The sequence below is a fragment of the Sodiomyces alkalinus genome (genome assembly GCF_003711515.1).
Source record: "Sodiomyces alkalinus F11 unplaced genomic scaffold SODALscaffold_2, whole genome shotgun sequence".
NCBI lineage: Eukaryota > Fungi > Ascomycota > Sordariomycetes > Glomerellales > Plectosphaerellaceae > Sodiomyces > Sodiomyces alkalinus.
Genome location: NW_021167080.1, coordinates 6,004,876 through 6,032,738, shown reverse-complemented (window position 1 = coordinate 6,032,738; position 27,863 = coordinate 6,004,876). Strand labels below are relative to the sequence as shown.

The following is a 27,863-nucleotide window of genomic DNA, read 5'->3' as shown; positions in this document are numbered from 1 at the left end:
CTTAATATATCTTAGCACTATAACACGATATATTCCACTATCTCTAACCCTTTATTAGCGTACCGGTAATATAGCGTCGCCGCTTCCGGCACGCCTTTTATAAAAAGGAAGTAGCAAAGGCCTATTTTCTCTATTCAAATTTAGGTAAGGATAAAACTCTATAGTTTTATAAGGCCTTTATACTTCCTAAGCGCCGCGTAGTTGAATTAGGGTATCCACGCTATAGCTACGCTACTATATTAGTATAGTAAGGTACGCTTTTACCGGTATGCCTATTCCTCTTAAAGGCGTTAGGCTAATTCCCTCCTAAGGAGCTAGGACTTAACCTCCTACTTCTATACCCCCTAGGACCTTAGGTAAGGCCTAACCCCTCCCCCGCGTCTTCTACGCTATATAGCCGTTTTGGCTATTTATTGTACTTAAAGTATCGCTTATTCTATCTAGGTATCCTTTACCCGTAGTACCGCTTATACGGTTAGGGCGTTATAGTATAAGTTAAGGGGGGGGACCCCTGCCTTTATCTTAACTACCTTCGTGGTAATAGCCCGATATACGCCGGTAACGATATATAGGTATTACGCCTACTTACTAGCTAGTCCTTTAAGAACTCCGCTCGGCTTCTCCCCTTTTCTTATTATCGTATAAAAGGCTAGGGCCGCGTATAGTATAACGCTCTAGACTATTATTTAGTATAGTTTACGCGTGTCCTCGATACGGTATCCCTATACTAACGCTATAAGGTGCATAAGGGCGTATTTCTAGGTAAAGAGTTTAGCTTTAAGTTTCCTAATATAGGGATAGAATATAAGCTTCTAATCGAGGATAACCCCTAAGACCTCTATCTCTTTAACTTACGGCGCCGGTACGCCCTTAAGGCGTAGTAAGAGTAGTAGCGGTTCTTATTTTCTCGTAAAATAAAGGAGCTTATATTTCTACAGCTTAAATCGTAGTCCGCTCCTTTATAACTAGCTTTAGTAGACTTATTATACCCGTTTAAGGTACGCCCGTAGTACGGCCTTATTACGTCTAAAGGCTATAATATTTATATTATCGATAAAGCCGATTACTACGACCCGCGGTATCCGGATTAGTTCCTAGTAAAGCGTCCTAATAAATAGTATAAAAAGGATCGGGGAGAGGGGGGATCCTTAGGGGACTCCCGCCTAGATTTCTACCTAGTACGCCGTATCGCCGTTAAAGCGTAGGCGCGCCGTGCGCGCTATAAGGTATAACTAGGTCTATTTTATAACCTAGTCCGGGAAGCCGTACTAGGTAAGGATTTTAAGGAGTTTTTAGTATAGTACTATATCGAAGGCGCCTTAGATATTAAGCTTTAATTACGCTATAGCCCCGCCGCACTCTTATATAGCGTATACTCCCTCTATAATAGCCTTAACCGCTATTCTTATATCACGGTGTCTACGATTACCTATTTATCCGGCGGGGAGGAGTTAGTACTCCTCCGCTACGGTTATAATTCTCCTTACTATTATCTGCTTAAGGACTTTCCTTATTACGTTAAGGAGTAATATCGGTTATTACCCCGAGGCTATTATATAAGCTTCCTTCGGTTTACTTAGTTTCTTAAGTATTACTACTTTTATAGTATAGTATTATTATAGGAAATATACGGCCTCAAGGCTCGCGGAGAAGAGTTATACTAGTCGCTTATAGAGTGGTTAGCTATAAGCGAGTAGGAATCTGTTCGGTAGGCTATCCTCTCCGGGTACCTTTTACTTTACTATTTATTATATAACCTACTAAACCTCCTTTTCTATAACCTTTTACGTAAGTAGTATTACCGCCGTCCTTAGCGCACCGCTAATACGCCCGCTTTCTATAGGGTATAGTAGGGGGAAAAACTTCTTTATAAGGATTATCGCTTTCCCGTTATATATTATCGCGATTAGTCCGCCCGCGCTATACTATAGGGGCGGGATAAATAGGAGGTCTAGGGGTAGGTGGCTTACCGTTTAGGCCCAGCATTATAATACCTAGAGGCTTTTCTAGTCTACTACTATCGTATTAACGGCGCCGCGCTAGCTCTTCCGCTTCTTTATTCTAACTAGAATATCGCGGTGTTTTTCTACCTCCTTAGGTTTATTCTACCTACCGCGCGACCGTTACCTATAATAACGCCGTGTTAGCCTTATTACCTCCTTATTCGCCTCTACTATCTCCTATATCCACTATAGCAGCCTATTGCGGAAGGCGGCTAGCTCGCGGCGCGGCGCTATAGCGTCCGCGATACTAATAAGGTCTTATAGTATTTAGTTTACTACCTAGTCGATTACTTTTAGGGTAAGGGGTATTTCTCTATAGTCTAGCCTCTAGGCCTCTCTCTAGGCCGTTTCCTAGTCTAACTTCCTCTACCTTTATCCTTTACTAGTAATATGCTAGCGCGGTTATACCGTATTAATATTAATTACCTAGGCTATATAGTCTAAGCCTATTTGGTCTAGATTATCCTCCTAGTATACGTATATAAGGTCCGCCGAAACCTAGGTAAGGTCTAGTGTACTATACTATCGATTAGTATCGGCCGAGGTCCTAGTAATATATCCTTTTAGGGTTATTAGGTTAAGTTACTATTAGTACGCGAGCGTAATAAGGTCTTCCGATTATCTTTCGTATCTATTATACCTATCCTAAAAGTGGTTTTTTAGGTTAAAGTCTCCTACTAGGACGGTATACTACTACTCCGGTTCTGCTATAAGATTATATATCAGGGTCTCCTACTCTCCTCTCTTATAGTATAGTAAGTATACTACCTATATATTTATCTCCTACTATTATATCCCGACTCTAATTATAGCCTAGGCCTAATTCTTACCCGTATACCACGTAAACGTAATAGCCTTATACCGCTTATATATATAGAGTAAGGCGCGCTTACTCCCCTATACTATTCTATAATTATATCCCCTTAAGTAAATTAGGTTCTTTCTTTTATCTAACCTAGGCTTTATTACCGCTATTATATTATACCTATTATAGTTATAGAGCGCTTATTATACTCTATCCCGCTATCCCCTTATATTCCACTAAGCGATTCTAATTATTTATCTTAGGCGGCTACGCCGCGCTCGCTTTATTTTATAATTACGCCTTAGGTATAGCCCGGGGGTAAGGGATAAGCCTTTATAGAGGCTAGAAGGTAGTATTAAAGGCGAGGAACCTTATAATATTATTATCCTGAGTAGGCGTAAAAAGGGCAGTATATAATCTAAGGAGGATATTCCGCGACCCTAAAGGGCGTCTTTTCTATTTTCTCTTTTTCTCGGGCGGTTTGGGGACTATTATCGTGTCTAATAACGCTATAAAAACGCTATACTCCCTTTCCGCCTTATATTTCTCGAGTTAGCTAAGGTTAAATCCCTTTACTCTATTAGTATATACCTCCTTAATCCGCGCCCTTTCCTTTACTTTATTTAGGTATTTATCGTTAAATACCATATACGGCCCTTTATAGGCGGCGTAACGCTTTTTCTTCGGGTCTATCTTAGCTTTATACGCTATAAAGCCCTTTTAGTACGCTAACTCTATACCACCATAATACCTGTATAGCGCTTTTATCGCTTAGCACTAACCTACTTTATATCCGAAGTTAAGGCACTTAAAGCACTGTTATAGGGAGATCTTAGGGTTATAGGGTTCGCTATTATAGTATCCGTAATTAAAGAAGACTCCCTCTTTTACTAGTCGCTCCGTGTCCTTAGGGCGGGCGACCTTAATAATTAGTAACGCCGTCCGCGCTATATTATTCCTGGGTTTCTTAGCCTTAATCCGGGTAATCGCTATATTATTCTATAGCTAAAGTTTTTATAGCGCCGCGTTAGGGTTATAAGTTAATAGCTACGCTATCGGTATTCCTTTTACTATAACTTAATACGTTTTCTTATATATCGTGGCTTTTATACCCAATACGCCTTTAACCTAGTTATTCGCGTTCGCTATCTATTATTTATTCCTATACTTAAATATAAGAATCACGTCGCCGCTTAGGAGTTATTACGCGGCTATTATATCTATATAGCGGGTAACTTAATTAACCGCCTTAATAATCTTTTATAGGGTTCGGCTTTTAAGGTCGGTCTTAGCGTCTCCGTATTAGACTATTAGTTCTCGGGCGTATCGGGTGAGTATAACCTTTACCGGTGCTATCTTAATATATTAGCGCTACGCGGGCGTGCTCCCCACTACCTAGGCGTAGGTCTTAGGTCCTGCTACTCCGAGTAATTCCGTTAGTATACCCTTAATCGCTTATTAGATCGTGTCGGTAAGCCCTTTAATTATAAGGGGGGGTATATCGCTACCGGGTTATTAGCGTAGCGGCTTCCCTATAATAGTCTTATAGTATTACGTTTAAAGGATCTTCTATACTAGCTTTAGCGCCTTATCGGCGCTTACCCTATTAGCTAATAGTCCGGAAAATTAGGTACGTAGTTTATATAATACGCCTTCGGTACGCCCGCTCAGTGCCTAGGATTTTTAGGGCTCTTCTGGGGCTATACGCCCCGGGTTAGTTTTAGTTATCGTATTCTAGGCGCTCTATAGTAGTATACCGGTATCGTGTTCGGTTAGCCCTATAGGCCGCCCTATAGTATATAACTCACCACGCCCTCTACGGCCTCGCTACGATATCGGTCTCCGGTACTTTTAAGGGCGTAGAGTCCGAATCCGATGTCAGAATTGATTTTATCGATAATACGGTACCTTAGGGGCACTTTCGGCTTAACGATACTCGATCTTAAAGTATTACTAAAGATAAGGATTAAAAGACTATAGGAATAGCGTAATTGAACGGATTAAAAGGATTATATCGCGTAGTTAAAATAATTATATAAAGAGATTAAACGCGTTAAAGCCGTGGCTATAGTAAAGATAAAGAGCTCTAAGGGCGTAGTAGATCCGATAGATATAGATCCGATTAAGTAGATCTAGCTAATTAGGATTAAAGAACCGATTAAGATAGAATTAAATTAAATAGTTAAATAAGGCGGATTTATATCCTTTTTATAAGGGCGTTTTCCCTTAACTATTAATTTTATAATAGAAAATTTAAGAGCTTTTAGTTTAAACCGAAGCCTCTAATTAATTAGTTAACCTAGAAAGACCTACCTTAACTAAGGGGGTATATTATATAGGTATATAGACTATAATATAGTCCTTAGGGGATCTATACCTAATTAAGGGCTTCGGATCTCGGGGACCTTGGGTATTAGGATATAATAAGGGAGGATACCGGAAAAGACCGGATAGGATCCATATAGTACCTATAACAGAGTCTTTACTACCTAAATTAAGGGCATAAAAGACTTACACAGATATAACTTAATATAATACACATAGACGAGATTTCTGCTCTATTAAGTTAATTATATAAGTGCTATTTTGATGTGCGGTAGCTTGTGTTCCGCAGCCACGGGGTTTATTGGAGGGAGGAAGCGATGGGTGGGGAGGCGACGTGGACTCGGTAACGGCGATGTAGCCGTGCAGCCAGGCTCGATGGAACTCATAAAGCCGAGACACGTTCCGGGCGGAATAACCGCTTCTGACCAGGTTAACGGCGTGGTTGCGGACCCTGTTCTGCGAGGCGGCGGCCCAGAAGTGCACACCATTTGCGGGCCCGACGCAGTTGGCCCAGGTGTAGCGCAGAGCCTTGCACAGTTTCACGAATGGAATGGAATGAGACCTTTAAGATACTCCCGCAACCCATGATCGCATGCGTACACATACGTCCCCCGGATCCCGCGCGTCATAAGCACGGCATAGATCTGTGTGATGAACCGCAACAGGTCATCGTCCGAGTAGGTCCTGCCGAGGGCCGGGTTGTTCTCCTTGCCCTTCTTGTCAAAGTACGAGTCGCGATCGATGAAGAGACGTCGCCGCGCGGGGTCGAACCGCAGGTCCAGACCGATAATGACGCCGACGTAGTTCAGGTCGTAGCCCTGCACCGTGTGGATTGATCCCACTTCCTTGAGCGCGTTGCTGGAGGAGATCCAGTCGGTGGCTGTGCTGTTCCAGCAGAGTTGCGTATCGCCGATCTCGATGTCGAACGCCGTCTTGTCCTTCTTCGTCTTCCACTCCCACGCGTAGCCGGCGACCATCCGTGCAAGACCCACCTCTGCATCGCGCTGGAAGATTTCGTCTCGCATGTGCGCGACGCATTCAAAGGTGCGGAAGTCATAGTCCCCGAAATCGCGTCGCATCCGCGGAAGCGAGAGAGGACGAGGGTCAAGAATCCAGCGGACGTAGGACACAAAGTCGGATCCCGCCCGCACGCGCATCTGCGTCCGGAGTTGGAAGTGCCGTCTCGACGCACGAGCGTCGGCCACCAGGCCCGACAGCAACTCCGACGGCAGGTCGGCCGGGCGGACACTCTGCGCTGCGTCCAGCAGGAATATCTGATGCCGGCTCTTGGCCCGTATCCAGTCCAGTTGGGTCTTGCTGGTGTCGTCGCCGCCAAAAAGCTCTCTCGTGATGGTTGCAAACTTGGCGTTGAGCACTCCTGAAGGTTGGTTGGCACGTTGACTGAGCCGATGAGTCTCATCGACGAGCAGCAGGCTGAAGATTCCATCTGCCTGTCCCACGTCAAAAGGCGTCATGACCATAGAGGGCTGGAGTCCAGGCGTTTTCTTGAAGACAGCTTTGATGGAAGATCGCAGCGACTGCTGTGGCACGACTAGGCCGACACGGAGACCCTGGAGCAGCCCCCGGTTGGTGTCGGAGAAGAAAGTAGCGAACCGCGCGTCGCTGTCCAATCTTCGAGTGTGGTGAAAGTCTGGATGTCGACGAGCAGCTTGATCAAGTATATGGCCGCCACCGTTTTGCCGGTGCCCGGATCGCCCTGGATCACGATCATGCTGTCGGTGCCGCTCTCGAGATCAGCAAGGAGGCCCTTGACAATCTCCTCGACCGAAGCTGCTTGATCGTCTGTCAATGCCTTAAACGGTGACAACTTGAACAGATCGCTGTTTTCGATCTCATGAAGACCCCGCGTGAAGACGCCATTGGCTCGAAGTCGCTCGAAAATGTTGCGGAAGCCCTCGCGATATGACTCGCGTTGGAAGTATCTGGATTCGGTGATGCCGTTGTTCCGGTTGAGCACTCGGCTGGCACCGTCACCGGCCAGCATCTTGATGAGGTAGGATTCTAAATCAAGGCAGACCGACTTGTTGAATCTTTCATCGAAGATGACGTGGATGTTCTTGAGATGCTGTTTTGCAGGCGTTTCGAGGTGCTGCCGCAGTCGGCCAGCTGCATTAAGCGACTCCCCAACGTAGATGTCCCTCAGCTGGCTCGAACTTGCCCGGGCGGTGCCGCGGCCATCGTCCAACACGTACACGACAGGCCAGTTGCTGTGTCTCTCGTCATGGGCTCTCCACGTCGTGACGGCATCCTTGGAGAAATCAAGCTGGGCGATCCTCAAGTTGGTCATACTTCCTGCTGCTGCCTCGCGCCTTGTCGACAGGGTACTTCTTGCGCGTTATTTCGAGCTTCTCCAACACGATCTGCCCTGGGTCGACTCCGATCCGGTCTGCTAGAAGCAGACAGTAGGTCAGGACGTCGGCTAGCTCTTCGCGTACGCGCTTGGGGTCGGCTTCGGCGCTCCACTGGAAGCACTCGAGGAGCTCGCCGGCTTCGACGACGACACTCTTGGCAAGGTTCTCCGGAGTGTGGAACTGCACCCAGTCTCGCTCGGCGACGAAGGCGGCGAGTGCACCGTGGACTTCCTTGCTAACCATGGGTTCGGGTAGAAACCAGTTGGTGCTAGCCTGTGTTATCTACTCGTAAGCGCGCTGTTCCAGCTCCCATCTTGGTAGACCATTACTTGCCAACGAGAACGCGCTTGAAGTGCGCTGCAGTCCGGTTGTCAGGCCCTGTGCTGTCACGAAGTAAGCAGGTTGACGAAAACGTCGTCTTTGCCGGCCATGACTTTACAATAAACCTAGGTGCCCTTGGCCGAGTTTGGAATGGTGATGTCAAAAGAGGAATCGGTGTGCAACAACGTAGCTAATGGTGATGAGGCTGCCATTCAAATGTACTTGGTCGCATTTCCAATTGCGAGAATGTTCTGTGGGCCAGCCCTGGCTAGGTAGTTAGGGGTGGGGGTAGTAGTAATGAGGAGGTATGGCCGGAAAGGAAAGGGTGTCGGCGCTTATTAGGAAACGTCGACACGGACGGAGGTGGCCCTACTCGCTATTCCTCCCCCCCGATACTCCGGGCTCCGTTTCTCTAGAAGCATAAACGGCAGAGTGGACGGCTAAGCTACGGCATAGAGTTCGCATTGCCGATATTTTACCGAGAACACTCTCTATATCCGGGAACCCGTCCGCTCTCCCCTAGATAAGCCAGTGAGGGCCGGATTGGTAGTTGGGTCGGTGACGACCAGCGAATACACGGTGTTGTATGTTTTTTTTTTTTTTTGCTTCCTTTTTCCTCTGCTTTAAAATCAGGTCCCTCTTTCTTTCTCCACCTCATAGAGGACGTCGTAGACAGGACGATTCGAACAAATGCCGAGTACACGCGCTTGGTGTTGAGGCTCTGGCGCGTGGCTGTGCATCTGAGCCGGCACCCCCTGAAGCGTGAGGCTAAGCAGTGGATTCAGAAAAAAGGCACAGTCAGCGAGGCAACTCGTCAGCTTGCCTTCAATTCACTGTCTCGTATTCACTCCAGTCGCCGTTCATCTTTCTTTTTCCCCCAAAGAAAACATCACAACAAACTCGTCCCAACTTTACGTTCGCTACTACGCCGTACCACGATCGCTTGCTTCTCCTAGCCACGACAAGTGGCGCCGTCCGCCGCCTCTGCGAATAACTTCGACAAGGAACCTCGACTGAAAGATACCCCTCCCGCCCCACCCATCACCAGCTTAACGTCCCTTCGCCCATCACGTTCGTTCAATTCAGCATGTCTGAAGGCCTGTTCTCCAACGATCTCCTCTCTCCGGCCGTTTCTGCCGCCCTCCCCGAAGGTTACATAATCCGCCCTCTGCGGAGATCCGACTACAACACCGGCTACCTCGACTGTCTGAAAGTTCTGACTACCGTCGGCGACATCCAAGAGGACAAGTTCCAGGAGCGCTACGACTTGCTTGCCTCCCGACCGGGTTCCTACTACATTCTCATCGTGGAGGACACAATTCGGAGTAGAGTCGTCGGCACAGGTGCCCTGATCGTCGAGCACAAGTTGTAGGTTCCTCCCCCAGTACCTGGGCGCTTCAATGCCCTCTCGCCGGCCGGGATCAACAAGATTGACCTCCCTCCTTCGTCTCTAGCATCCACAATCTCGGTCAGGTCGGTCACATCGAAGACATTGCGGTAGCCAAGGACCAGCAGGGCAAGAAGCTGGGCCTGCGGATCATTGAAGCCCTCGACTACATCGCAGAGAAGGTTGGCTGTTACAAGAGCATCCTCGACTGCAGCGAAGCCAACGAGGGCTTCTACGTCAAGTGCGGGTTCCGAAGGGCGGGTCTTCAAATGGCCCATTACTACGAGGGAAGCAAGAAGCAAACGACTGCTACGACGACGACGAATGGTGTGGCCCCAGCCAACGGCCAGTAGACAATTATCATTTACATTTCATCGGTCATTTCGTTTCGGTCTCGTCTTATATTTCTACATTTCTTTGGAGCACATTTTCTACTTCAGTTCATATCATGGGAGCGTGGTGGGCGAAGACATACGAATATATAGGATACAAAAAATAGAGGGGCCCCTTTCATGCGTGTCGATGCCGATGCCGATGCCGATTACAACAATTTTCTCCCTCCGAAGCGCAGCGAGGCTGGATGGAAACGCGATGTAAGCAGCCTCAGTTACCCCGTCCCACGGGAATTCATAGTGTACTTTAATTACGTACAGCACAAGCGGAATACCCCGTACGTCCTTCTAAAGACGTTGCACAACAGCCGGTCGATACTCTTTTTTTGGTGCCATGTGACAAAGACACCAGAATCTCGTGTTTTAGCGCACCGCATTACGGATGTCTTCGCTACTCGGTCTCGGCGGCTCCGACCCCAGCCTTGTGACTTGGCTTCTCCATAAATCATTATCCGTACATGAAATTCGAACAAAGACCCTTAGGGCTGCAACTGAGCGTCCGTAGTGCTGTGATATACGTTGTAGGTATGTACCTAGCCTTATATAAGGTAGGATTTTGCTGTTTCTAATTTCGGCGCGGCTGAAGGCGGTTAGGCGCCATACCTCTTATCCTTCCTTAAAAACTCCAGTGAGTGCTCCACAAAAATCTCGCAGTCCCCTTGTTCTCCCAGTCTCCGATGTCATGCGGACCACGCGACTCCGTGGCACCCGGCCTGAAACGTTTAACGGGCCTGGGGCATGGGGACCCTTTCGACAGGTGAGTGCTGTTTTGGCGGCATAAATTGGGCCTCGAACTTAAGAGCCTTTTTCCAATGATTCCGGGGCGACGATATACACTTACAACGTATACCGTTCATTTTGGTCCGGCAGTCGTGCCCAACCCGGTCACCCGACCAGGTCTGTCGTCAAGTGCCAGGGGTACAGCGGGCGTCGAGTTCGTCGGCGTTAGCGTGCGTGCCTGACTCCTCCCCTCGGTCTCTTGGCGATTCTCGTTTACGTGCACCTTACAGAGTAGGTAATGTACTTCGTACCACCTATCGCGGAGCATCTCCGAATCGAGCTGGTTCGATTCCCCGAAAGTTCCAGGTTCCTTTGCACGATCACATGTCACAAGCGAATGACGACCAACCAGCCACTGCTTCCCCCGTCGTCGTACCTTTACCCTCACCTTTAGGCCTTTTGCAAGGGTCATGCAGCGGATCGGGGTCGTCAACTTCCGGTACGGGGCGTCCGACTCGGCACCCCCCTCACCTCGCCCGTCTGGCCACATTTGTGTCTGTACGAAGTACTCGTCGCATTATGCGCGCTCTCGTATAAGTAATGGATGCCCTCCTCTGCGACCTGAAAGCGCCTTGCGACCTTCCCCTCACCTTGTCTTATCCGACTTGCCTATCTTTCGTATATCCAGTGTCCCCGACCTCACCTCGCAGTCAAGAAATACCGCATCCTATACTCAGGCATCACGTGAACTACTACATAAGAAACCAACGCTCATCTCATTCCCACCAAGATGATTGAAGATCTCACCAAGACCATCAACCGCGTCCGCATTGCCTCCCTGCAGTCAGAGTGCGTCCCCTTCTCTCATGTGATCTCACGTCATCTCGTCATACCCCACGAGTCCGCTCAATTGTTTTACCCCGCCTTTCCCGAAACGTCCCGCTAAAACATGATACGCAGGGTAATGGACAAGGCCAAGCCTTCCGTCCGCCGCCGAAGCAGCAGCCGAGTCACTGCTCTGCCTAGCCAGTCTGGCTCCCCCGTCTTCGCCAGACAGAAGGTCATTCGCGTGGTCTCTTGAACTGATTCGGTGTCGTGCCGCCGCCGTGACTCCCAATTTCCCCTTACCTGTTCCAACCCAGTCACTTATCCTCCATCCGCGCCGCAATTTCGGCAGTACATGAGAACCTGCGTCCAGGGATCCTCATTATGATTCTTGAAGAGCGGCTCGGGCAAGCAGCAATGAAGACAACTCCTGGGAAACGGACCAAACTCGGCGGCGGGGACATCACACTTGCGACCTGCAAGAGCCTGAACCGGGGTTGGCTGCTGAGCGTCTCACTGGAACGACGAAATTTGACATGGGAGCATCCGAGCACGTGGTGTTCCTCCTACGGCGGACCGAAGAAACACGTTGGTTTCTTCCTCGGGCTCATCGGCTTCGCAGAGCATCAGTCCTGATCTCTCTCCTCCTCCAATCGACCGCTCCTCCTTGGGCAACGGGAAGTATCGAGGAACTATGTGCGGATATATTCATCGGCCCAAAAAAAAAAGAGAAAGGTTTGCCGGCACACCTCGCATGGGAATTTGTGTTTCACGGATTTACAGCTTTGTGCAAGGGAAAAGAGGGCATCAAACCAATTGTTATGAATGGCGTATGGGACATGCTACGATTGTTTTATAGCGGGGAACAGATATCCAGGCGTTTTTCGAGTCATTTTTATTTCTCCATCCCCGAAGTTTCTTGAGCAGAAACCATCCAAGAACTATACAAGATTGAATGCTATACCATCCACTACATCGTTTTGCATGTTTTTCAAGTTTTCCATGTTCACGCGATGCCTTCTCGCGATGAGCTGTTTGCTTGATTTCATCGACCCATCCAGCCACCGTCCACAACTAGTGTATGGCCGCTGACATAGGCGCTGGCGCGGCTGGCAAGGTAGACGGTGGTGCCCTTGAAATCCTCGGGCGTCCCCCACCGGCCGGCGGGGATGCGAGCGCTGATGCTCGCAAGACGCTCCTTGTCGTCCAGGAGGGCGGTGTTCATCTCGGTCTCGATGTAGCCCGGGGCGATGGCGTTGACGGTGATGCCGCGCGAGGTCCACTCGTTGGCAAAGCTCTTGGTGAGCTGGGCCACGGCGCCCTTGGAGGCGGCGTAGGCGGGCACGGTGAAGCCGCCTTGGAAGGAGAGGAGGGAGGCGTAGTTGATGATGCTGCCGCGGCGGCCGGTGACGGGGGAAGGGTCTAGGGTAAGCATGTGGGCGCCGACATCGCGGGTGAGGGTGAAGACGGAATTGAGGTTGACTTGGATGACCTGGTCAGGAGAGAAGGCGAGGGCGATGTATCAGTACGATGGAACTAGTTGGGTGGTTCAGCTGCAAGAAGAATGGGGGGACGGAGCCCCCAGTAGAAGTTATTCCTCACCTCGTTGAAGTCGGAGTCGGGGAACTTCTCGGCCGGGTGGCGTCTCTGAATGCCGGCGCAGTTCACGAGGATGCGGATTTGGTGGCCATCAGCGAGGACCTTGGGAACGAGAGAGGCGACGCTTTGGGGCTCACTGAGGTCTGCTGTATAGATCTGAGACTTGCGACCTAGCTTCTGGATGGCATCGCGAGTGGACTTCACAGATTCATCCCTCTAATAGACATGGTGTCAGTCTTTTTTTCGAGGGCTACAATTGACGCAATACTACAAAGCGACAGATGGGGGAAAGACGAGTGTCAACGAACCTGAACGAGCAAGACGTCGGCTCCAGCTTCTGCGAGGGCGATGGCGACAACTTGACCAATTCCACGGGTGCCGCCTGTCAGTAAGGCGGTTTGGCCCTCGAGGGAGAATTGGGACGAAGCCATGATAAGGGCGCTTGGTATCCCCGAATGGAAATAGATGGGTTAGGTGAAGTCTACTGGAAGAACAGATAGTCGGATAAATTAGTCGTCGAAACTGACCTAAGATGTAATCAAGTGAATAGCATCGCATACCTATCGTAGAAGGAGAAATGGAAGTACTACTTCCAACTTGGATGCTGAACCAACAGGGGCTGAGGTTTCCGGTTTCACGATACCTGAAGACACGGAGGAATCCCCGAGCAATACATGTCGGATCCAGCGGCGGACAAGTGGGGGGTAATTGGCTACACAGAGTAAAAGTTACCTACTACGAAGTAATTGCTACTATGGGTATGCTTAAGGTATGCTCGGCAAAGGACGGGGCCTTTGGGCTGTAGGTTACTAGGTCTTGTTTCTTTTGGCTGCAAGCTAGAATTTTAAGGGAAGCATCAAAATTTCAATCAGAGGGTTGTTCTCACATCAACACTTGCTTACTTCGTAAGCAAGCAAAGCAGTTGCCGTGCCTGGAATTTGCGGTTGGTATCCGTCCCAGCCCCGGGCGCTTCCCCGCCGCTTCGGTCCTGGTCTTGGAGGGGTTAGTGGGGCCAATAGGTGCGGGGTACTTCCGAGTGACGTACGTTGTAGAGAGTTGCTAATTACGTGGGGGTCTGGGTACTCCCGTAATTAATTCTTCCATCCAATCTTCCCTCCCTTCTACCTTGATTAATTCGGTAATTCTCCCGCTCGTTGCCCAGATCAACAGGGCAAACTCGACTCATGTTCGGCACCTGGACAGACACTGGGTCTACGGGAAGAATTAGCCCAGTTAGACCAGAAAGAAGCCAAGCAACCTGCTGCCCTGTCATGATCCCACGGAAACGGTCCCAGGCCGATGCTTCTCCAGTCACGACCCCTGATAACTTCTACCGGTAATTCTATTACGCTCTCTTTCGGCCCACTGCCGACTCGTGGAGAGCTATGCCGAAGGGATTTTGCAGATGACAAAAGCCCGCGCCCAACGATCACACTCGTCATCCCTAAGCTGGAATCGGCATCCCACCTGGACCACCTGTGATTGTCTGCTGTTCAAAATTGAATATACTCGGTTATCTCCGTGATTCTTTATCAGGTCTTTTTCTTTTGCATGCGAACATCTCTTCCCGGCAGGCATCTTATGAGACGAACCCTACAGTCGACTCCTCCTACTTGGCCATTGTTGGAATGAACCGTCCTTCATAAAAGGATCTTTAGAGACAGAATGGCAAACATCACAGTCCAAGCCTCCGTCCTCCACGGAGTTAAAGATCTCCGAGTCGTAAGGTCCTAGCAGCATTTCTCAAAAAAAAAAAAAAAAAAACTTTCATCTTTTCTCCCTCCTGGGCCGCTGGCCCTTGTCACAACCGACTCACACCCTCAACCTAGGAAGAACGCCCCCTCCCAACCCCAGCAAACGGCGAAGTCCAGGTAGCCGTCCAAGCCACCGGCCTCTGCGGCTCCGACTTGCACTACTTCTCCCACTTCCGCAACGGCGACATCCTCGTTCGCGAACCCCTGACACTGGGCCATGAATCTGCCGGCGTCGTCACGGCCATCGGACCCGACGTCTCTACCCTCGCCGTTGGAGATCGTGTCGCGCTCGAAGTCGGCCAGCCCTGCGAAGCCTGCGACCTGTGTCTCGAAGGCCGATACAATATCTGCCCTTCTATGAAGTTCCGGAGCTCCGCCAAAGCCTTCCCGCATGCCCAAGGCACTCTCCAGGAGAAAGTGAACCACCCAGCCAAGTGGTGTCACAAGTACGTACAGTCTAGTTTGCCGACCACGATTCGATTTTTTTGGCGCTGACTTGGTCCAGACTTCCAGACAATGTGTCCCTCGAACTCGGCGCCATCGTAGAAGCCCTCTCCGTAGCAATGCACGCTTACGACCGCGCCGTTTTGCAGGGTAACGCGACCGTTCTAGTTCTCGGTGCTGGCGCCATCGGCCTCCTTTGCTCCGCCGTCATCAGGGCTACCGGACACAAAGCCATCATAGCCGACATCCAAGAAGATCGCGTCCGGTTTGCTACGGATAATGGCTTCGCCCACGCTGGCGTCGTCGTCCCCCCGAGACGCCCTGCCTCCATCGAGGACAAGCTATCTTACGCCCAGGAGGTTGCCGAGTTGGTCAAGGCTGCCCAAGTGGAAGGCAAAGCCGCAGGGCAGGTGAAGGTCACTTTTGAGTGCACGGGTGTCGAGACATGCATGCAAACGGCGATATACGTACGTATTCTACTTTTTTTTATACTTTTTCTTTTCTTTTTTTTCTTCCGAGGTCCAAATTATTTGCTCACGGCGCTTACTATTGCAGTCTACGCGGCCCGGCGGCAAGATTCTCATCATCGGCATGGGGACCCCTATCCAGACCCTGCCCATCTCGGCCGCTGCCCTTCGTGAAGTCGACCTCGTTGGGGTCTTCCGCTACGCCAACTCGTACGCGAGGGCCATCGAGCTTATCGCCCAGCGGCCCCCGGACCTGCCTCCTCTCGAGAAGCTCGTCACTCACAGGTTCTCCGGTCTGGCGCGTATTCGGGATGCTTTTGACATGGCTGCAAAGGTGAAGGACGAGTCGGGGAATTTGATCATCAAGGTCGTAGTAGACATGGGCGCCGGGCCGGGTGACTCACGATAGGTACTGAATTATTGGCCGTCTATAATTATTTTATACGGGACGAGGGAATGGCCTCAAAACTAGATGCTATTGGCTTATGTGCGCTTTTTCGGTACGTGGCATGTTCATGCTATGGATAGAATCAACACGAAAGCCCTAGGGACAACCTCCCAAATGATAAATCTCCCTAAGCCTTGTCGGGGAAACCAAAGTCGACATTGAAGGCAGGGTAGACGTAACGCTTGAGCTCCTGCTTGGCGACCAGGCCAGTCGAGTAATCAGTTAGCAGCTTGATATCCTCGGTGTCAAGGTCGACAGTTTGCAGGTTGGCCTTGATTCGGTCTGGGGAGGTGGACTTGGCGAGAACAGTGCTGCCACGGGCCTCTGTTGTTTTCACATACTTGTCAGCGTTCTTCGCATCATTTTGGCAACTGTCATTGTGCTGTGTCCTCTTGTGCGTCCCAGGACAGACACCGACAGGACGTGGAACTCTTGGTCAAAGATAGAGAGGATGGAGATGGTGGGCTGAACGCACGGTGGTAGCTTAGAAGGACGGTATTTGGTGAGACGTTGTGCTTCTGCGCAATCTTGACGACGGGCTCGGCAGTGAAAAGAGGACCGCCGGTGCTGCCGAAAGGGCTGTAGGCCATGATATGGATGCCCTTCTCCTTGCAGAGCTCGACGATCTCGTCTTGTGGTAGGCTGGGGTGGTTCTCGATTTGATTAACGGCGGGGATGACCTTGGGATTGGAGGCGAAGAGCTCCTCGAGGTAGCGCTTGCTGTACTGTGTCCGCGGCAGTGGAGGAATAATAGGAGACGCTGTGTTAGTCACAGAGGGACCATATCACTGGGGGCCGGGGAAAAAAAGAAAGAAAGAAAGAAAGAAAAGGGGGGAGGGCCTTACGTTGCAGACACCAATGGCCTTGACCTTGCCGGTGTCGAGGAGCTTCTCCATGGACTTCCACGTATTGGTATGGGAGTGGCTGTGGATGATGTCACGGCTGCCGTCGGGGAGAGTAGGGAACCTGTCATGGTTACCCTCGGAATTCATGGCCACAGGCCAGTGCTATGGTGTCGTCAGCGCGAAGAGACACAAGAGGAGGGAGACAGGGGCAGAAAAGCAAGAGAAACATACGACCAAAAACAGATCAACATAATCCAAGCCCAACGCCTTGAGGCTCTTCTCGAGGCCGAGCTTGACACGTTCGTCGCTGGTCTGGTAGGTACACCACAGCTTGGTGACAACAAAGACGTCCTCGCGCTTGACGCCGTTGTTGAAGGCCTCCAGCAGGCCTTCGCCGACCTCCTCCTCGTTGGCGTAGCAGTAGGCGCCATCGATCAGCTTGTACCCGTTCTGGAGCGCGAAAGAGACGGCCGTCTTGACCTTGCCTGCCTCGCCCTGCCATGTTCCTGGAGAGAGGGGAGAGAGGAAGGGAGACCGGTGTTAGCTTGAGCTCTGACTCTCGCGTTCGCCTGGATTCCCTTTCGACAACACGCTCATGAGCACTTTGAGACATACCGAGACCAATGGTGGGGATCTCCTGCCCGGTATTTAGCTTGTAGGTCTTATCCGCCATCTTTTTCTTGCCCTGGTCGAGTTGGAACTGTTTCTTCTTCGGCTTCGGTTGGTTTCGGGGCACCTTCGAGGCGGGGGCGGGGGCGGGGTAAAAGGATAAGGTAACCTAAGGTAGGTAGGTACCAGGTCAGGTCGTATGAGGGGATAGGTGAGAGGTGGTTGAAACAGCTGGCTTTGTCGTGATGCTACAAGTTCGAAGTTTACGAAAGATGTGAGACTTCAAAACCACGTCGGATACAAAGTAGGGATGTTTTATTATTAACGGTTGAATAAGCCTCGTCTTCCAAACTTGTCCCGCACAGAAGAACCATCCAAAACCAAGAATGGTAATGAGGGCCTTATTAATGGTGGCAGTTGCAACTCGTCAATCAGGCAAAAAAAGAAAAGCCGTAGAAGCATCAATGCAGACTTCGAGATCTAGCCGACACCCTACCCAGAACTATTACCCCTGACCCCCACTATGCCTCCATGACGATCTGGGATCATGGGGCGGAAATGGAGCAAATGGAGGGGTAACGGGGGGGAAGGGGGGTGAGGGGTTGGCTGGGATAGCTCAGGAGCCCACTGTCCGTCATCGTCCCAGACGTCTTCGACTCCTGATTCATGGAGAAACACGTCTTGTTGCGGGCCATCTTTCGGACAAATCTCCGCCGAGGACCTCACTACGCAAGTAATTACGAGGTTGCCATCTCGTAAGACTGTTCGAAATCCTGTCTACCATGCGCTGCCCCCTCTCGAGCGCATGCTACGTATTAGCGAAGCACTTTTGAGCCGACTTGAAACAGAGGCCACTTGCCGTTGAGTGAGTACGGAGCACAATGCGGCCGGTCTGACCTATCTCATCTGGGTTGTAATTATGATATACTCGACCGGCACTTATTCCGCCATTTATATCGACCCGAGTCTTGCGCTCACTTGGCCATCTCCACCAACACAACGACAGACATCGTACGGTGCCCTCACCCTGAAATTTGAAGAGGAAGGAATAAATTATTGAAGAGGCGCCTTAATATATCGGCACCTGCCTGTGGATCTTGATCACGAGCCTGTTCTGATTACAAGTCTGCAGACGTATCAAGTCCGTCTATCTATGCGAGGACTCACCCACGCAATGTATCAGCGGAAATATCCCATCGATAAAAAGACAACCGAATCCCAGAAACGACCCTATTGCGCTCTAGCCAGCTATGAGGACCCAGAGTCTGAGAGGGGTGTTAGTAAACGAACGCGGTGATTATAAGGACAGGTCAGTGGCGAGAAGGATGAGCTTACAGGAAAAATATCATGAGAACGCCGAACATTTCTATTCAAAACAGTCAGTGGCGGGATCCTGGAACAAAGACCTTAAAAGTCCCAGCGCGGGTCTGGCTGTTTCGAACTTACTTGCAATGAGCCACCGATTTCCCGACACGCGGCCCCAGTACTTGAGAAGTTCTGTAGACATGGTGAGCAAAGCTGCGTTTGGGCAGGGAAAGCAAAGATCAGATCGACGGCATGCGTACCTCTTTGCGCACCCTCGACGTTGTCGACAACATCCTCCGTGTTGGCATCGATTCTTTGAATCATCTCGCTCTGCTCCGATACCATGGTTGCCAGTTGCCCAAAGATGCTGCCAAGCTCGCCAATCGTCTTCTCGATGGCTTCAATCGCGTCCCCCCTCTGCTGGATATATGCGTTCTGCGGCTGCGCCTCCTCCATCATGAGCAGCTGCTGGTCGCTCGCAGGGTTCAGCGACAGCAAATCCGCCCCCGGAGACGGCGTCGCCCGGCCGGGCGCTCCATACAAGGGGGAAGCCGACTGTGGTAGGGGCGCCTGCGCGTGTTGCGACACGGACGAAATGAAGTTGTCTGTCCTGGACTTGGACGCCTGGATGTTCTTGGTGCGCTCCTCTAGCACGTCCTTGAAGTTGGCCGACACGTCCGTCAGTTTGCCCTGCAGTAGAAACACCACGTTCTTGTTGTGTTCCCCCTCCTGGTCCGCCTTGGGATGTTGTTGTTTGGTCAACGCCTGGAGTTGCGAAATTTGCTGGTTGATCGACGAGAGGTCTTGCTTGATGATGAAGGTGAGTTCGTTGATCTCGATGGGTCGGTCGTCGAATAGTGTCCTTCGTTTAGCCACTATCAAGTCGAGTTTGGTCAGTACCCTGGGGGCCAGAAAGAGAATGAATATTGGGAATATAGGGAGGGGGGAGAGAAGGGAAGGCAAGAAAGAAACGGGTGCATAACGGATCGGGGGACTCGTACGTGTCGCTAGTTTCTCGAGCTTGGCCATCGTCGCTGAAATGCTCCTCCCAATCTGCGCCGCCTGGCGGGCGAAATCGGACCGTCTGGGAGTGCCGTCGCCATTTGCGGCAGCCTTTTGTGAGTCGCTCAAAAGCGATCTCCTTTGCGCGCCGACTTTACTGGAAGCCTGGCGACGTTGGGCTTGCGTCAGGACCGACCTGAACTCGGCCGTCCTGTCTTGTATCGATGCCACCGCCATGGTATGTGTACACGGATCGTTGACACTGAATTAGGTCAAGTTGTGCGATGCGGATGTAGCGGGTGAGATGCTAATAGGGCGGCCAGCGCAATCGGTTTGGGGGTCGTCGAATTCAATCACCCAGACGACTGGACGTGCGGTTCGGGTGTTGAAACGGTACGTTGATCGGAAAGGATATCAGGGCGGTAAGATGACGGCGGAATACGAAGCTGTTGTATTAGAGATGCAAGAATGGAGCCTTTCGGTATGGTATTAGGTATTCGGTCGAGTAGTATTAATTATGTCGACGTGGAACGAGAAGAGCTGCACGAGGGTATATATCGCGGGGAACGAAGCAATGGGGGCGACGTGTCTAGTAAAGGAAGTCGACCAGGATTGACAGCCCGGAGGGAAGTCGATGTGTATCTGTGGAGAAAAGTAAAGGAAAGGGCAAGACGGTAGAGAAATAGGAAAGAGGAATGAATGGAAGACTGTCAAGATGAGCTCTAATTAGAGTCAAAGAGGGTTGAGGCGGCCAGGGGTCGGAGGAATGACGGGAAACGACGAATCTGGCAATCTGGAAACTTGGCCACCACGGGCTGTGGCTGGAGATTGATGGACGCGGTTCGGTTTGGTCTTAGGGTCGAAATCCTTAGTAATCCGGTGTTTGTGTCGTGGCTACCTTACTAGGTTAGATACACGGATATGTGTATAAGCTGCGTAAAGCCTGCCATCGTCTTACTCCGTACTTGAGTGAGAGTCTCTGGGACGGTGATTATGTAAGCGGGTAGGTGTCTCATCACAACATCAAGTACGACATGTGAGCGTTCCATCACCGTCTCTGACAGCACGGGTGACCTGGAGGCGTTGATATATTTCGCTCATCATCGCAACCAAGTTTATTTCAGTCGCCCTTCAGTGTCGGTGAACTGAACTCTTGTTTTGTTTGTCCTCTCACTTGTGTCTTATATCCTTCAACCCTGGCCGGGATTCACGTGGGGTAGGACGACTCTTAAAGACTCACGCGAAAGGTGCTTACATTCGGATTGACTAGCACATCCCTACCATCCTACTGTCCTTTTTCAGTTGCGCCTTGCGTTTTGGGAAGCCGACTTCGATCTTCGATTGTGTCGGGAACATTACGGGTGGAAGCAAGCATTGTTGCTCTTTCAGGGTGCATCGTAAGTTCCCTACTGCCCGTCCTCTTTTTTTCTGCACCCTTTGACATATTCAAAACCCATCATCGTATCATGCCCCTTCACAACATCAATCATCAATCCCTACCCTCTGATTTTGCAGCATCTACCTATAAGACACCCAGATTCCTGGCCCATCTTGATTCGTCCTACGACTAACTTGCACCAGCCCTCTGACCGCAGAACACGCAGCACGGCAGGGACGAAGGGCAGGGGAAGGGGAAGCCGGGGGAAAGGAAAGGGCAAGGGCAAGGAACGAGCGAGTCGTTCGGGTTCCCCATCCGGTTCTGTGTCTACTCCAGCTTCTGCGCAAGACCATCCCGCAGGTCCATCTTCGGCCTCGGGACCGTCTCGTGCCATGTCACAACGGAACAGGAGTGGCCGCGGCTCCAACCGGAACAACGGGGGCGGCCATGGCGAGGAGATGCAGCTATGGGAAATGATCAAGGGGCAGATTCACGAGGTGGTCAACGGCATCAACGCGGATAACGACAATCTGCGTGAGCTCCTCAAGTGCGATAAGAAGGCTGCCGTTGCCTCCAAAGACGGCCCGGGCCCGTCTGCCAACGACCTGAGCAAAATGGAGCAGCTGTGCCGCGCCGGCGTGAAGCTGTCGGAGACCAACTCTAACACGATCCGGGCCGCCATTGAACAGCTGACCCTGCTCAAGGCGGTCCAGCAGGCGAACCATAAGGAGGCCGAAGCCCTCGCTGCGCCGACCACAACTTCCCGCAGCGGCGGATCCCGGGTCCGCGAAACCGCAGCGGCGTCTGCTGCGGCGGCGGCCGCTTCGCTTTACGATTTCGATGGCGGGGGCGACTCGCCGGTTCCCAGTCCGATGGGCGGATCGGTTCGCGGGAAACACGGGGACCGAGGTAGCAACCGCGACAGCATCCCTCCCAAGGCCGACAGCGTCGAGCCGCAGGGATCCACAGGCAGCGGGACGGCCGGATCGTCCTCCGGAGCCCTCGGACAGGGTGCGGCAGCTGGCACGGGGGGGGCGGCCGGAGCATTGGGGGCGCCGCGCGGCAAGATCTCCTTCTCAAAGGGCGACAAGGTGGCTTTCAAGCGGAAGAAGGAAGAGCCACAGCAGGGAGAGGCGCCGTACGACTGGATCCTGGGCGAAGTAGTAGGGGTGATCGGAGAAGGGAAAAGCCGACGTTACAAGTGTCTGGATGTGGAGCCGGAGGACCCCAGCAAACATAAGGAATTCAAGACGTTCGCGTCCAACATGATCCCGATCCCTCCCGAAGGCCAAACGGACTTGCCCGCGCCGGAACCAGGGCAGATGGTGCTAGCACTGTACCCGCAGACCACGGCCTTCTACGCCGCGGATGTTGTTGGGACCGAACCGGACGGGGTCACGGTTAACCTCAAGTTCCACGGAGAGAACGATTCGTCAACGACACATCAGGTTGAGCGACGGTATGTCTTGGAGTATCGGCCTTAGGGGCCCGAAATTTAGCCATGTTTCCTTTTCTTTTACTGCCTACCTTTTTTTAGGTCGTTTGGTTTCCGGTTTCGATGTTTAGGCTTCTGGGAGAAGTGGACGGAGTGGCGTATGCGTATTCGTTCGGACCAGACACACCAGCCGATTGACGCATTACCGGTACCTTACCTACTACCTTATAGTAACAGTGTCACCTTATTCGTCCGTTGAGTTCCGATGCTGAACTTCTAAATGGATTAGTAATTCACACTCATAAGAGCTTACCTAACACTTTGTGTGAAGATTCATGTAATTCATATAGGTACCTAGCCATCCAAGCTGGGAACCTGGAGAGGCTGAGATAAACGGGTAATCACCTACCTTAGGTAATTCCGGCGTATCGAGTCGTCCCACAACTCCACACCATAAGGTACAACGAGCCGGTTGGTCAATGGAGAGTACCTTGGAGAAGGCACGCAATGCTTCAGGCGATTACCCTATGCATTAAACAAGGTACGGATAGATAGGGCAGGTACGGATGAGTAGGTTGTACAGTGCTTCGTACTTCGTATTCACTACGTACCTTAAGGTAAAGTAGGTACGAAGTACAGAGTAGTACAGGGAACCCGTACTTCGTGCATGCGGGCTGCTTAGCGTTTGAACCCCTGACAGATGAACCCCACCGCTCTAAACGATTGTCAGGTACGGAGTACCTACCCGACAGGCTACAGGTCGCAGGTTTTGACCGAGAGGAAAAGCAAAGAAATGAACCCCTGACACGCGCCTCCACGTCCATTCTGGGTCTTGGCCCTGACAATCGACAACCCGACCAGCCATTCCACCCCAGCCCCAGGCTCTTCCCCTGGCCTTCTACCCACTGCGTAACCCCCGTCAGTTCCTCGGATCGTTTACCTCGTAATTCGCTAGGTAATTAATTCATACCAACAACCGGTGGTTGTGCTGAAGCAATCAATTAGGGGAGGTTACCATTGTGCCTTCAATTAGCTGCGTCGTTTGCTTGATCAAGGTCTTTTCTTCTTTTCTTTTTTTCTTACCTCCTGGACAACGATAATCGACTACCTTACCTCCCTTCTTCACGACCTGCCCGATTTTGCAATTGAAAGAATCATTTACACATCTTCTCCAGAGAGCATCACAAGGTATCTTTACTCATTGTTTTTGGCGACCCAAGCTCTAGTTCATGGAGAATCCTTTGACTGACCATCTGCGATGCCTAGAAACAAACAAAATTTCCTGTTTTCCCGTCGCCCGAACTATAGCCATATTAGGGCATTAGTCGAATCTCTTGTCATCGATCAGGACTCTACGCAGGAAACGAACGATAAGAGAGGGAGAAAAGACAAAGGGGAAAACCCGTTGCTCTTCGATTATTCGTCGCCCATCAACGAGCCTACTCGCCCTCTCATCACCTAATACCGCTCCCCTTTCTACCAGTAGCCCATTTGAGCGCTCGTCACAATGGGTGGTCAGCTGTCCAAGATGATGGGCAAGATCTTCGGATCTAAGGAGATGCGCCTGCTCATGCTCGGACTCGACGCCGCCGGCAAGACCACCATTCTGTACAAGCTGAAGCTCGGCCAGGACGTCACCACGATCCCCACTGTCGGTTTCAACGTCGAGACGGTTACCTACAAGAATGTCAAGTTCAACGTCTGGGATGTCGGCGGCCAGGACAAGATCCGCCCCCTCTGGAGACACTACTTTAGCGGTACAAATTCTCTCTTTCGCACTCTCCTCCTCCATCTTGTCGAGGAAAGATGGTCAAAGATAACGGAGTTTACGATTCTCCCTTGGTGGCGCTAACGCAATCTTGTCTTTACAGGCACTCAGGGTCTTATTTTTGTCATCGACTCGTCAGACCGTGCACGCATTGAGGAGGCCAGGTCAGAACTGCACCGTATTATCAACGACCGCGAGATGAAGGACAGTCTATTGCTCGTTTTCGCCAACAAGCAGGATCTCCAGGATGGTTAGTTCCGAGCTTTCACATCCCTTCCCCTTATTTCACATGGCGCGAACGAATGCCAAGCCGTACGAAGTGGGAGTCAACGCTGACATGAACACGAACGACAGCCATGAAACCGCACGAGGTCACCGAGGCTCTGCAGCTCTCCAAGCTGAAAGACAAGGTCTGGTACGTGGTGCCCAGCTGTGCCACCACCGGCGAGGGTCTCCTGGAAGGCCTTGCTTGGCTTTCCAATAACGTCAAGGCGCCGCCAGCGCCCGCCAAGAAGTAAAGAGTGAGAAGGGATTGCGCTGGGAACATGCGACCACCGACATGTATCACCATGGGACGACGGATGGTCCGAGAAGTGCATTCGACTCCCCGTTGACGAAATTGATTCCTTGCTTCACCAACTTCTCGTATGTCATTTCGGGGAGCCCTTTTTGCCCGAACACCATACGGCGAGCTTTTTGATTAATGCTTCTCGATCACTGGACGAAAATTCACGCGGGAGAGAACTCGACGTTGGCGGGTGCGTCCCGCCCCTGACAACAGGCTAATGGGGATCCTTCCACCCTTTGGTTCGGAGACGAATGAGAGTTGGAGATGAAAGAGGCGCCATCCAGATTTACAGCGGTTAGGGGAAGCTTGGATGGTATTTGGCACACAGGGACATTCTGCTGCTTCTTGACCGCGGCGAGGATGCCCTATGGTTGGAAATGGAAAAGGGGGGGGGGGGGGGGGGGGGGGGGGGGGGGGGGGGGGGGTTATGCGCCGGACCCCCTGGACTCTTCTCTTGCCCGTGCGGAGGGAGCGAACGCCAGCCGGAGTGGAGGAAGTGTAATATGTGTGTTGGATGGGGACTGGGCGGCGACAAGTCTAAAACTCGTCGTCGTTACATTTCCCCCGCTTCTCCCGCTTGTCTCTTGGTGTCTCTCGATGTTTTCTTTTCTTCTTGCCCTGAATACCCGAGCATTGCTTTTTTTTCTGCGTATTTACTACGACTCGCAAGCCCGAGTACTTAATTAGAACTAGTGAGAATGCTTGGTTGATGAAAACCTGTCGCAGTCTATGGTATCATTTGCCGTGTCTGTGAATAATTACTGTCTTAAGAGAAGAAGAGGAGGGCGAGGAGGCCGTCATTCTTCGACCCCCTTATAGCAAGCGGAACTCCCTAAACCCATACACCCAGCGCCAGGCTCCTACTCATAACATCCTCATTCCCTGTCGTCTCCTGACATTCATTTCATCAGTCATGGGGGGTAGCCCTCATCAAATTAAGGTGTTCGTACAAGGCAGCTACCAGCTGACCCGCAGCCCGCAGCCCGCAGCCCGCAGCATGTAGCCTCTATAACAAATAAACACTCCATGCTGAAGAAAACCGCTGGATCTTCCCGTCATCTCGGATGACCCGACACGGTGTATTAAAGTGTATTAAAGTCCATGAGGAATAGGAAAAGATGGGAGGAAGACCCAGGCAGCGACAATCCCAGCGACGATGACGACTTTCGCCGCGCCGAAGCCGGAGCCGGAGTGCAGTCGGTGGCCCGGTGGGGCGGCGGCCACGGGGATGAGGGGGCGGTGCCACCCGCAATGGGTCGTAATGGGAAAGGTCACGCAGGAATAGTATGTGACCTGCGTGAGACCGTGTTCTCTCAGGTCGGGCGTCGGACGGGGTGGCGCGGCCGCGTCGGCGGGGATGAGGGTGTCGTAGTTGGGAGGACCTGGTGGTGGTGGTGTTGGTGGTGGAGGAGGAGCAGGAGGACCAAGAGTAACAGCGGGGACAATTATAAGTTCTTCGGCTGCGGTGCGTGGTCCTACTGCCGCCGAGAGGGAGGGATCGGGTTGAGGCAGTTGAGCTGAGGGGTTTTGAGGTGTCGCTGTTGTCGCTGTTGTCGCTGTTGTCGCTGTTGTCGCTGTTGGTGTCGGTGTCGGTGTCGTTGGAAGCGCAATGCTTGTGGCTATGAGGACGGCAAGAAAGAAAACACGGAGAAGACGACAATTCCGTGCCATCGTGTGGATGGATAATCGGCAATGTCGGTGTACACGATCTCTTGGAAGGTGAGCCACGTTGGTAGTATATGTTGTCTAAATACTCCTCTCTGATCGGATGACGCCCATCTGGGGAACAGGATGACGATATATGGACACGAAGTGCAAAGACGAGGTTTATGACATGCGATCAAAGGAGATATAATGAGCGCAGGCGGTGAGTTGGAAAACGACAGAGCATAAGACAAAGACAGAGCAAGCGATATAAAGAGATGGATATAAAGAGGTGATACACGGCCCGCGATGCATCTTTAAATATAACGGGAGGAGGGACGGCCAACCCATCCACTCGCCCAGAGGCTTCACCTCGTTGAAGCGACCATATTTCCCAATGAATCATAGAAGACGCGGGGAAGGAGGGGAGAAATGGAGTAGCGTTGGATGAGATGTTCGTCTGCACCAGAGGAAGCAAAAAGTTTCCTACTAAGTAGTTAGCCTCGATTACCAAGAGAGTTCACAGGAATAAGTCCAAGTCGGGTGAAGCTCAGGTAGTGTCTATATGAGTGGTGCAGAAGGATCGAGTTCTGGCAATGAAAATCGACCATGTCTGTCAGATGTGTTGGACAGTCAGTACGAATTAATGGCTGATGATGGGAGACGTATCCGGTAAGTCGCCAGTCTCGTCCATCTTGTCGTGATTGGACGACTGTTATAATAGCATACATGATGCAGGGTAAAATCCGTACCAGTCGCATATGCATGGAGATGGCATCGGCATCTCATGGCCATCCAGTCGACTTACACTGGGCCTATTTGAGAACCGAGCCACACCCCCCACAACCCATAGGAAAACCAAGGCCCAAGATGCCCAGACAAAGAATATCTGTAATATTAATTGTCCTTTCAGACTTCTATTTCCCTTTGGTGGCCACAACACACATAATACATACGGGTATCATAGCAAACAAACGCCGCTGCCTCCCCTCAACCCTCCCACAGACCAGCCGAACCAGAACATAAGCCACTGCACCCTGCGAAGTAGAAGGAACAGGAAAAAGACCACCTAGTACCAACCACGTCCCGCTGTTTTGTTCTTGGCCGGCGCGCTCACTGCCCGCATCGTCCCTTGTTGCCTCGTGCTCGTATTCGTGTTCGTGCCCGCGCTCGCACCCTGCTTCCTCTTATTCCTCTTCTGCACCCATCCACCTCCTTGAGGTAGACTGTCCTCCGTGTAGTCGCCGTCTATGTCGTCCTCCGCGTAATCTTCAAAAACCTCTGGTTCCGACGAACTTTCCGACTAAAGGGTCACCACCTGCGACCCTGGTGGTATCTGAAACCCCGGACTCTGCCGCGGCTTCGCATCGACCTGAGTTCCGGAGAGTCGCTCAGTTTTGATATTTCTTTGAGGAAGAGGCGGGCTGCTCGGCAACGACCTGGCAGG

General features: G+C 51.4%; 9 protein-coding genes across 9 annotated transcripts; 4 read left to right on the top strand and 5 right to left on the bottom strand.

Moving 5' to 3' along the window:
• Positions 1–5,672: 5,672 nt before the first annotated feature.
• Positions 5,673–7,748, bottom strand: SODALDRAFT_338913 (hypothetical protein; the record flags this gene model as incomplete). Its single annotated transcript, XM_028612818.1, has 4 exons — positions 5,673–5,817; positions 5,905–6,685; positions 6,748–7,427; positions 7,627–7,748. 4 exons carry the CDS (start codon positions 7,746–7,748, stop codon positions 5,673–5,675), a joined length of 1,728 nt encoding a protein of 575 aa, XP_028469482.1.
• A 1,165-nt stretch (positions 7,749–8,913) lies between these two features.
• On the top strand, positions 8,914–9,566 carry SODALDRAFT_271177 (glucosamine 6-phosphate acetyltransferase; the record flags this gene model as incomplete). Its single annotated transcript, XM_028607753.1, has 2 exons — positions 8,914–9,194; positions 9,281–9,566. 2 exons carry the CDS (start codon positions 8,914–8,916, stop codon positions 9,564–9,566), a joined length of 567 nt encoding a protein of 188 aa, XP_028469481.1.
• A 2,443-nt stretch (positions 9,567–12,009) lies between these two features.
• SODALDRAFT_331438 (2-deoxy-D-gluconate 3-dehydrogenase) lies at positions 12,010–13,233 on the bottom strand. Its single transcript, XM_028611456.1, has 3 exons — positions 13,058–13,233; positions 12,753–12,965; positions 12,010–12,642 (listed from the first exon to the last, which is right to left on the bottom strand). Exons 1-3 carry the CDS (start codon positions 13,178–13,180, stop codon positions 12,196–12,198), a joined length of 783 nt encoding a protein of 260 aa, XP_028469480.1. The 5' UTR covers positions 13,181–13,233; the 3' UTR covers positions 12,010–12,195.
• Positions 13,234–14,164: 931 nt separating this feature from the next.
• Positions 14,165–16,086, top strand: SODALDRAFT_377324 (sorbitol dehydrogenase). The gene is made up of 4 exons (XM_028614900.1): positions 14,165–14,471; positions 14,579–14,949; positions 15,009–15,414; positions 15,503–16,086. The coding sequence occupies exons 1-4, from the start codon at positions 14,415–14,417 to the stop codon at positions 15,821–15,823; spliced, it is 1,155 nt and encodes a 384-aa protein (XP_028469479.1). The 5' UTR covers positions 14,165–14,414; the 3' UTR covers positions 15,824–16,086.
• SODALDRAFT_331436 (GCY protein) lies at positions 15,697–17,876 on the bottom strand. Its single transcript, XM_028611455.1, has 5 exons — positions 17,323–17,876; positions 16,939–17,213; positions 16,708–16,869; positions 16,338–16,587; positions 15,697–16,186 (listed from the first exon to the last, which is right to left on the bottom strand). The coding sequence occupies exons 1-5, from the start codon at positions 17,378–17,380 to the stop codon at positions 15,990–15,992; spliced, it is 942 nt and encodes a 313-aa protein (XP_028469478.1). The 5' UTR covers positions 17,381–17,876; the 3' UTR covers positions 15,697–15,989.
• Positions 17,877–18,296: 420 nt separating this feature from the next.
• Positions 18,297–20,290, bottom strand: SODALDRAFT_331434 (integral membrane protein sed5). The gene is made up of 5 exons (XM_028611454.1): positions 19,623–20,290; positions 18,882–19,496; positions 18,763–18,813; positions 18,652–18,682; positions 18,297–18,581 (listed from the first exon to the last, which is right to left on the bottom strand). Exons 1-5 carry the CDS (start codon positions 19,858–19,860, stop codon positions 18,557–18,559), a joined length of 960 nt encoding a protein of 319 aa, XP_028469477.1. The 5' UTR covers positions 19,861–20,290; the 3' UTR covers positions 18,297–18,556.
• Positions 20,291–20,991: 701 nt separating this feature from the next.
• SODALDRAFT_125670 (SAGA-associated factor 29) lies at positions 20,992–22,745 on the top strand. The gene is made up of 2 exons (XM_028606665.1): positions 20,992–21,020; positions 21,205–22,745. The coding sequence occupies exon 2, from the start codon at positions 21,394–21,396 to the stop codon at positions 22,483–22,485; it is 1,092 nt and encodes a 363-aa protein (XP_028469476.1). The 5' UTR covers positions 20,992–21,020; positions 21,205–21,393; the 3' UTR covers positions 22,486–22,745.
• A 1,101-nt stretch (positions 22,746–23,846) lies between these two features.
• Positions 23,847–24,879, top strand: SODALDRAFT_125575 (ADP-ribosylation factor 6). The gene is made up of 3 exons (XM_028606663.1): positions 23,847–24,193; positions 24,308–24,454; positions 24,559–24,879. The coding sequence occupies exons 1-3, from the start codon at positions 23,944–23,946 to the stop codon at positions 24,720–24,722; spliced, it is 561 nt and encodes a 186-aa protein (XP_028469475.1). The 5' UTR covers positions 23,847–23,943; the 3' UTR covers positions 24,723–24,879.
• A 782-nt stretch (positions 24,880–25,661) lies between these two features.
• On the bottom strand, positions 25,662–26,527 carry SODALDRAFT_125548 (hypothetical protein). The gene has a single exon (XM_028606662.1). It carries the CDS (start codon positions 26,441–26,443, stop codon positions 25,865–25,867), a length of 579 nt encoding a protein of 192 aa, XP_028469474.1. The 5' UTR covers positions 26,444–26,527; the 3' UTR covers positions 25,662–25,864.
• Positions 26,528–27,863: the final 1,336 nt, after the last annotated feature.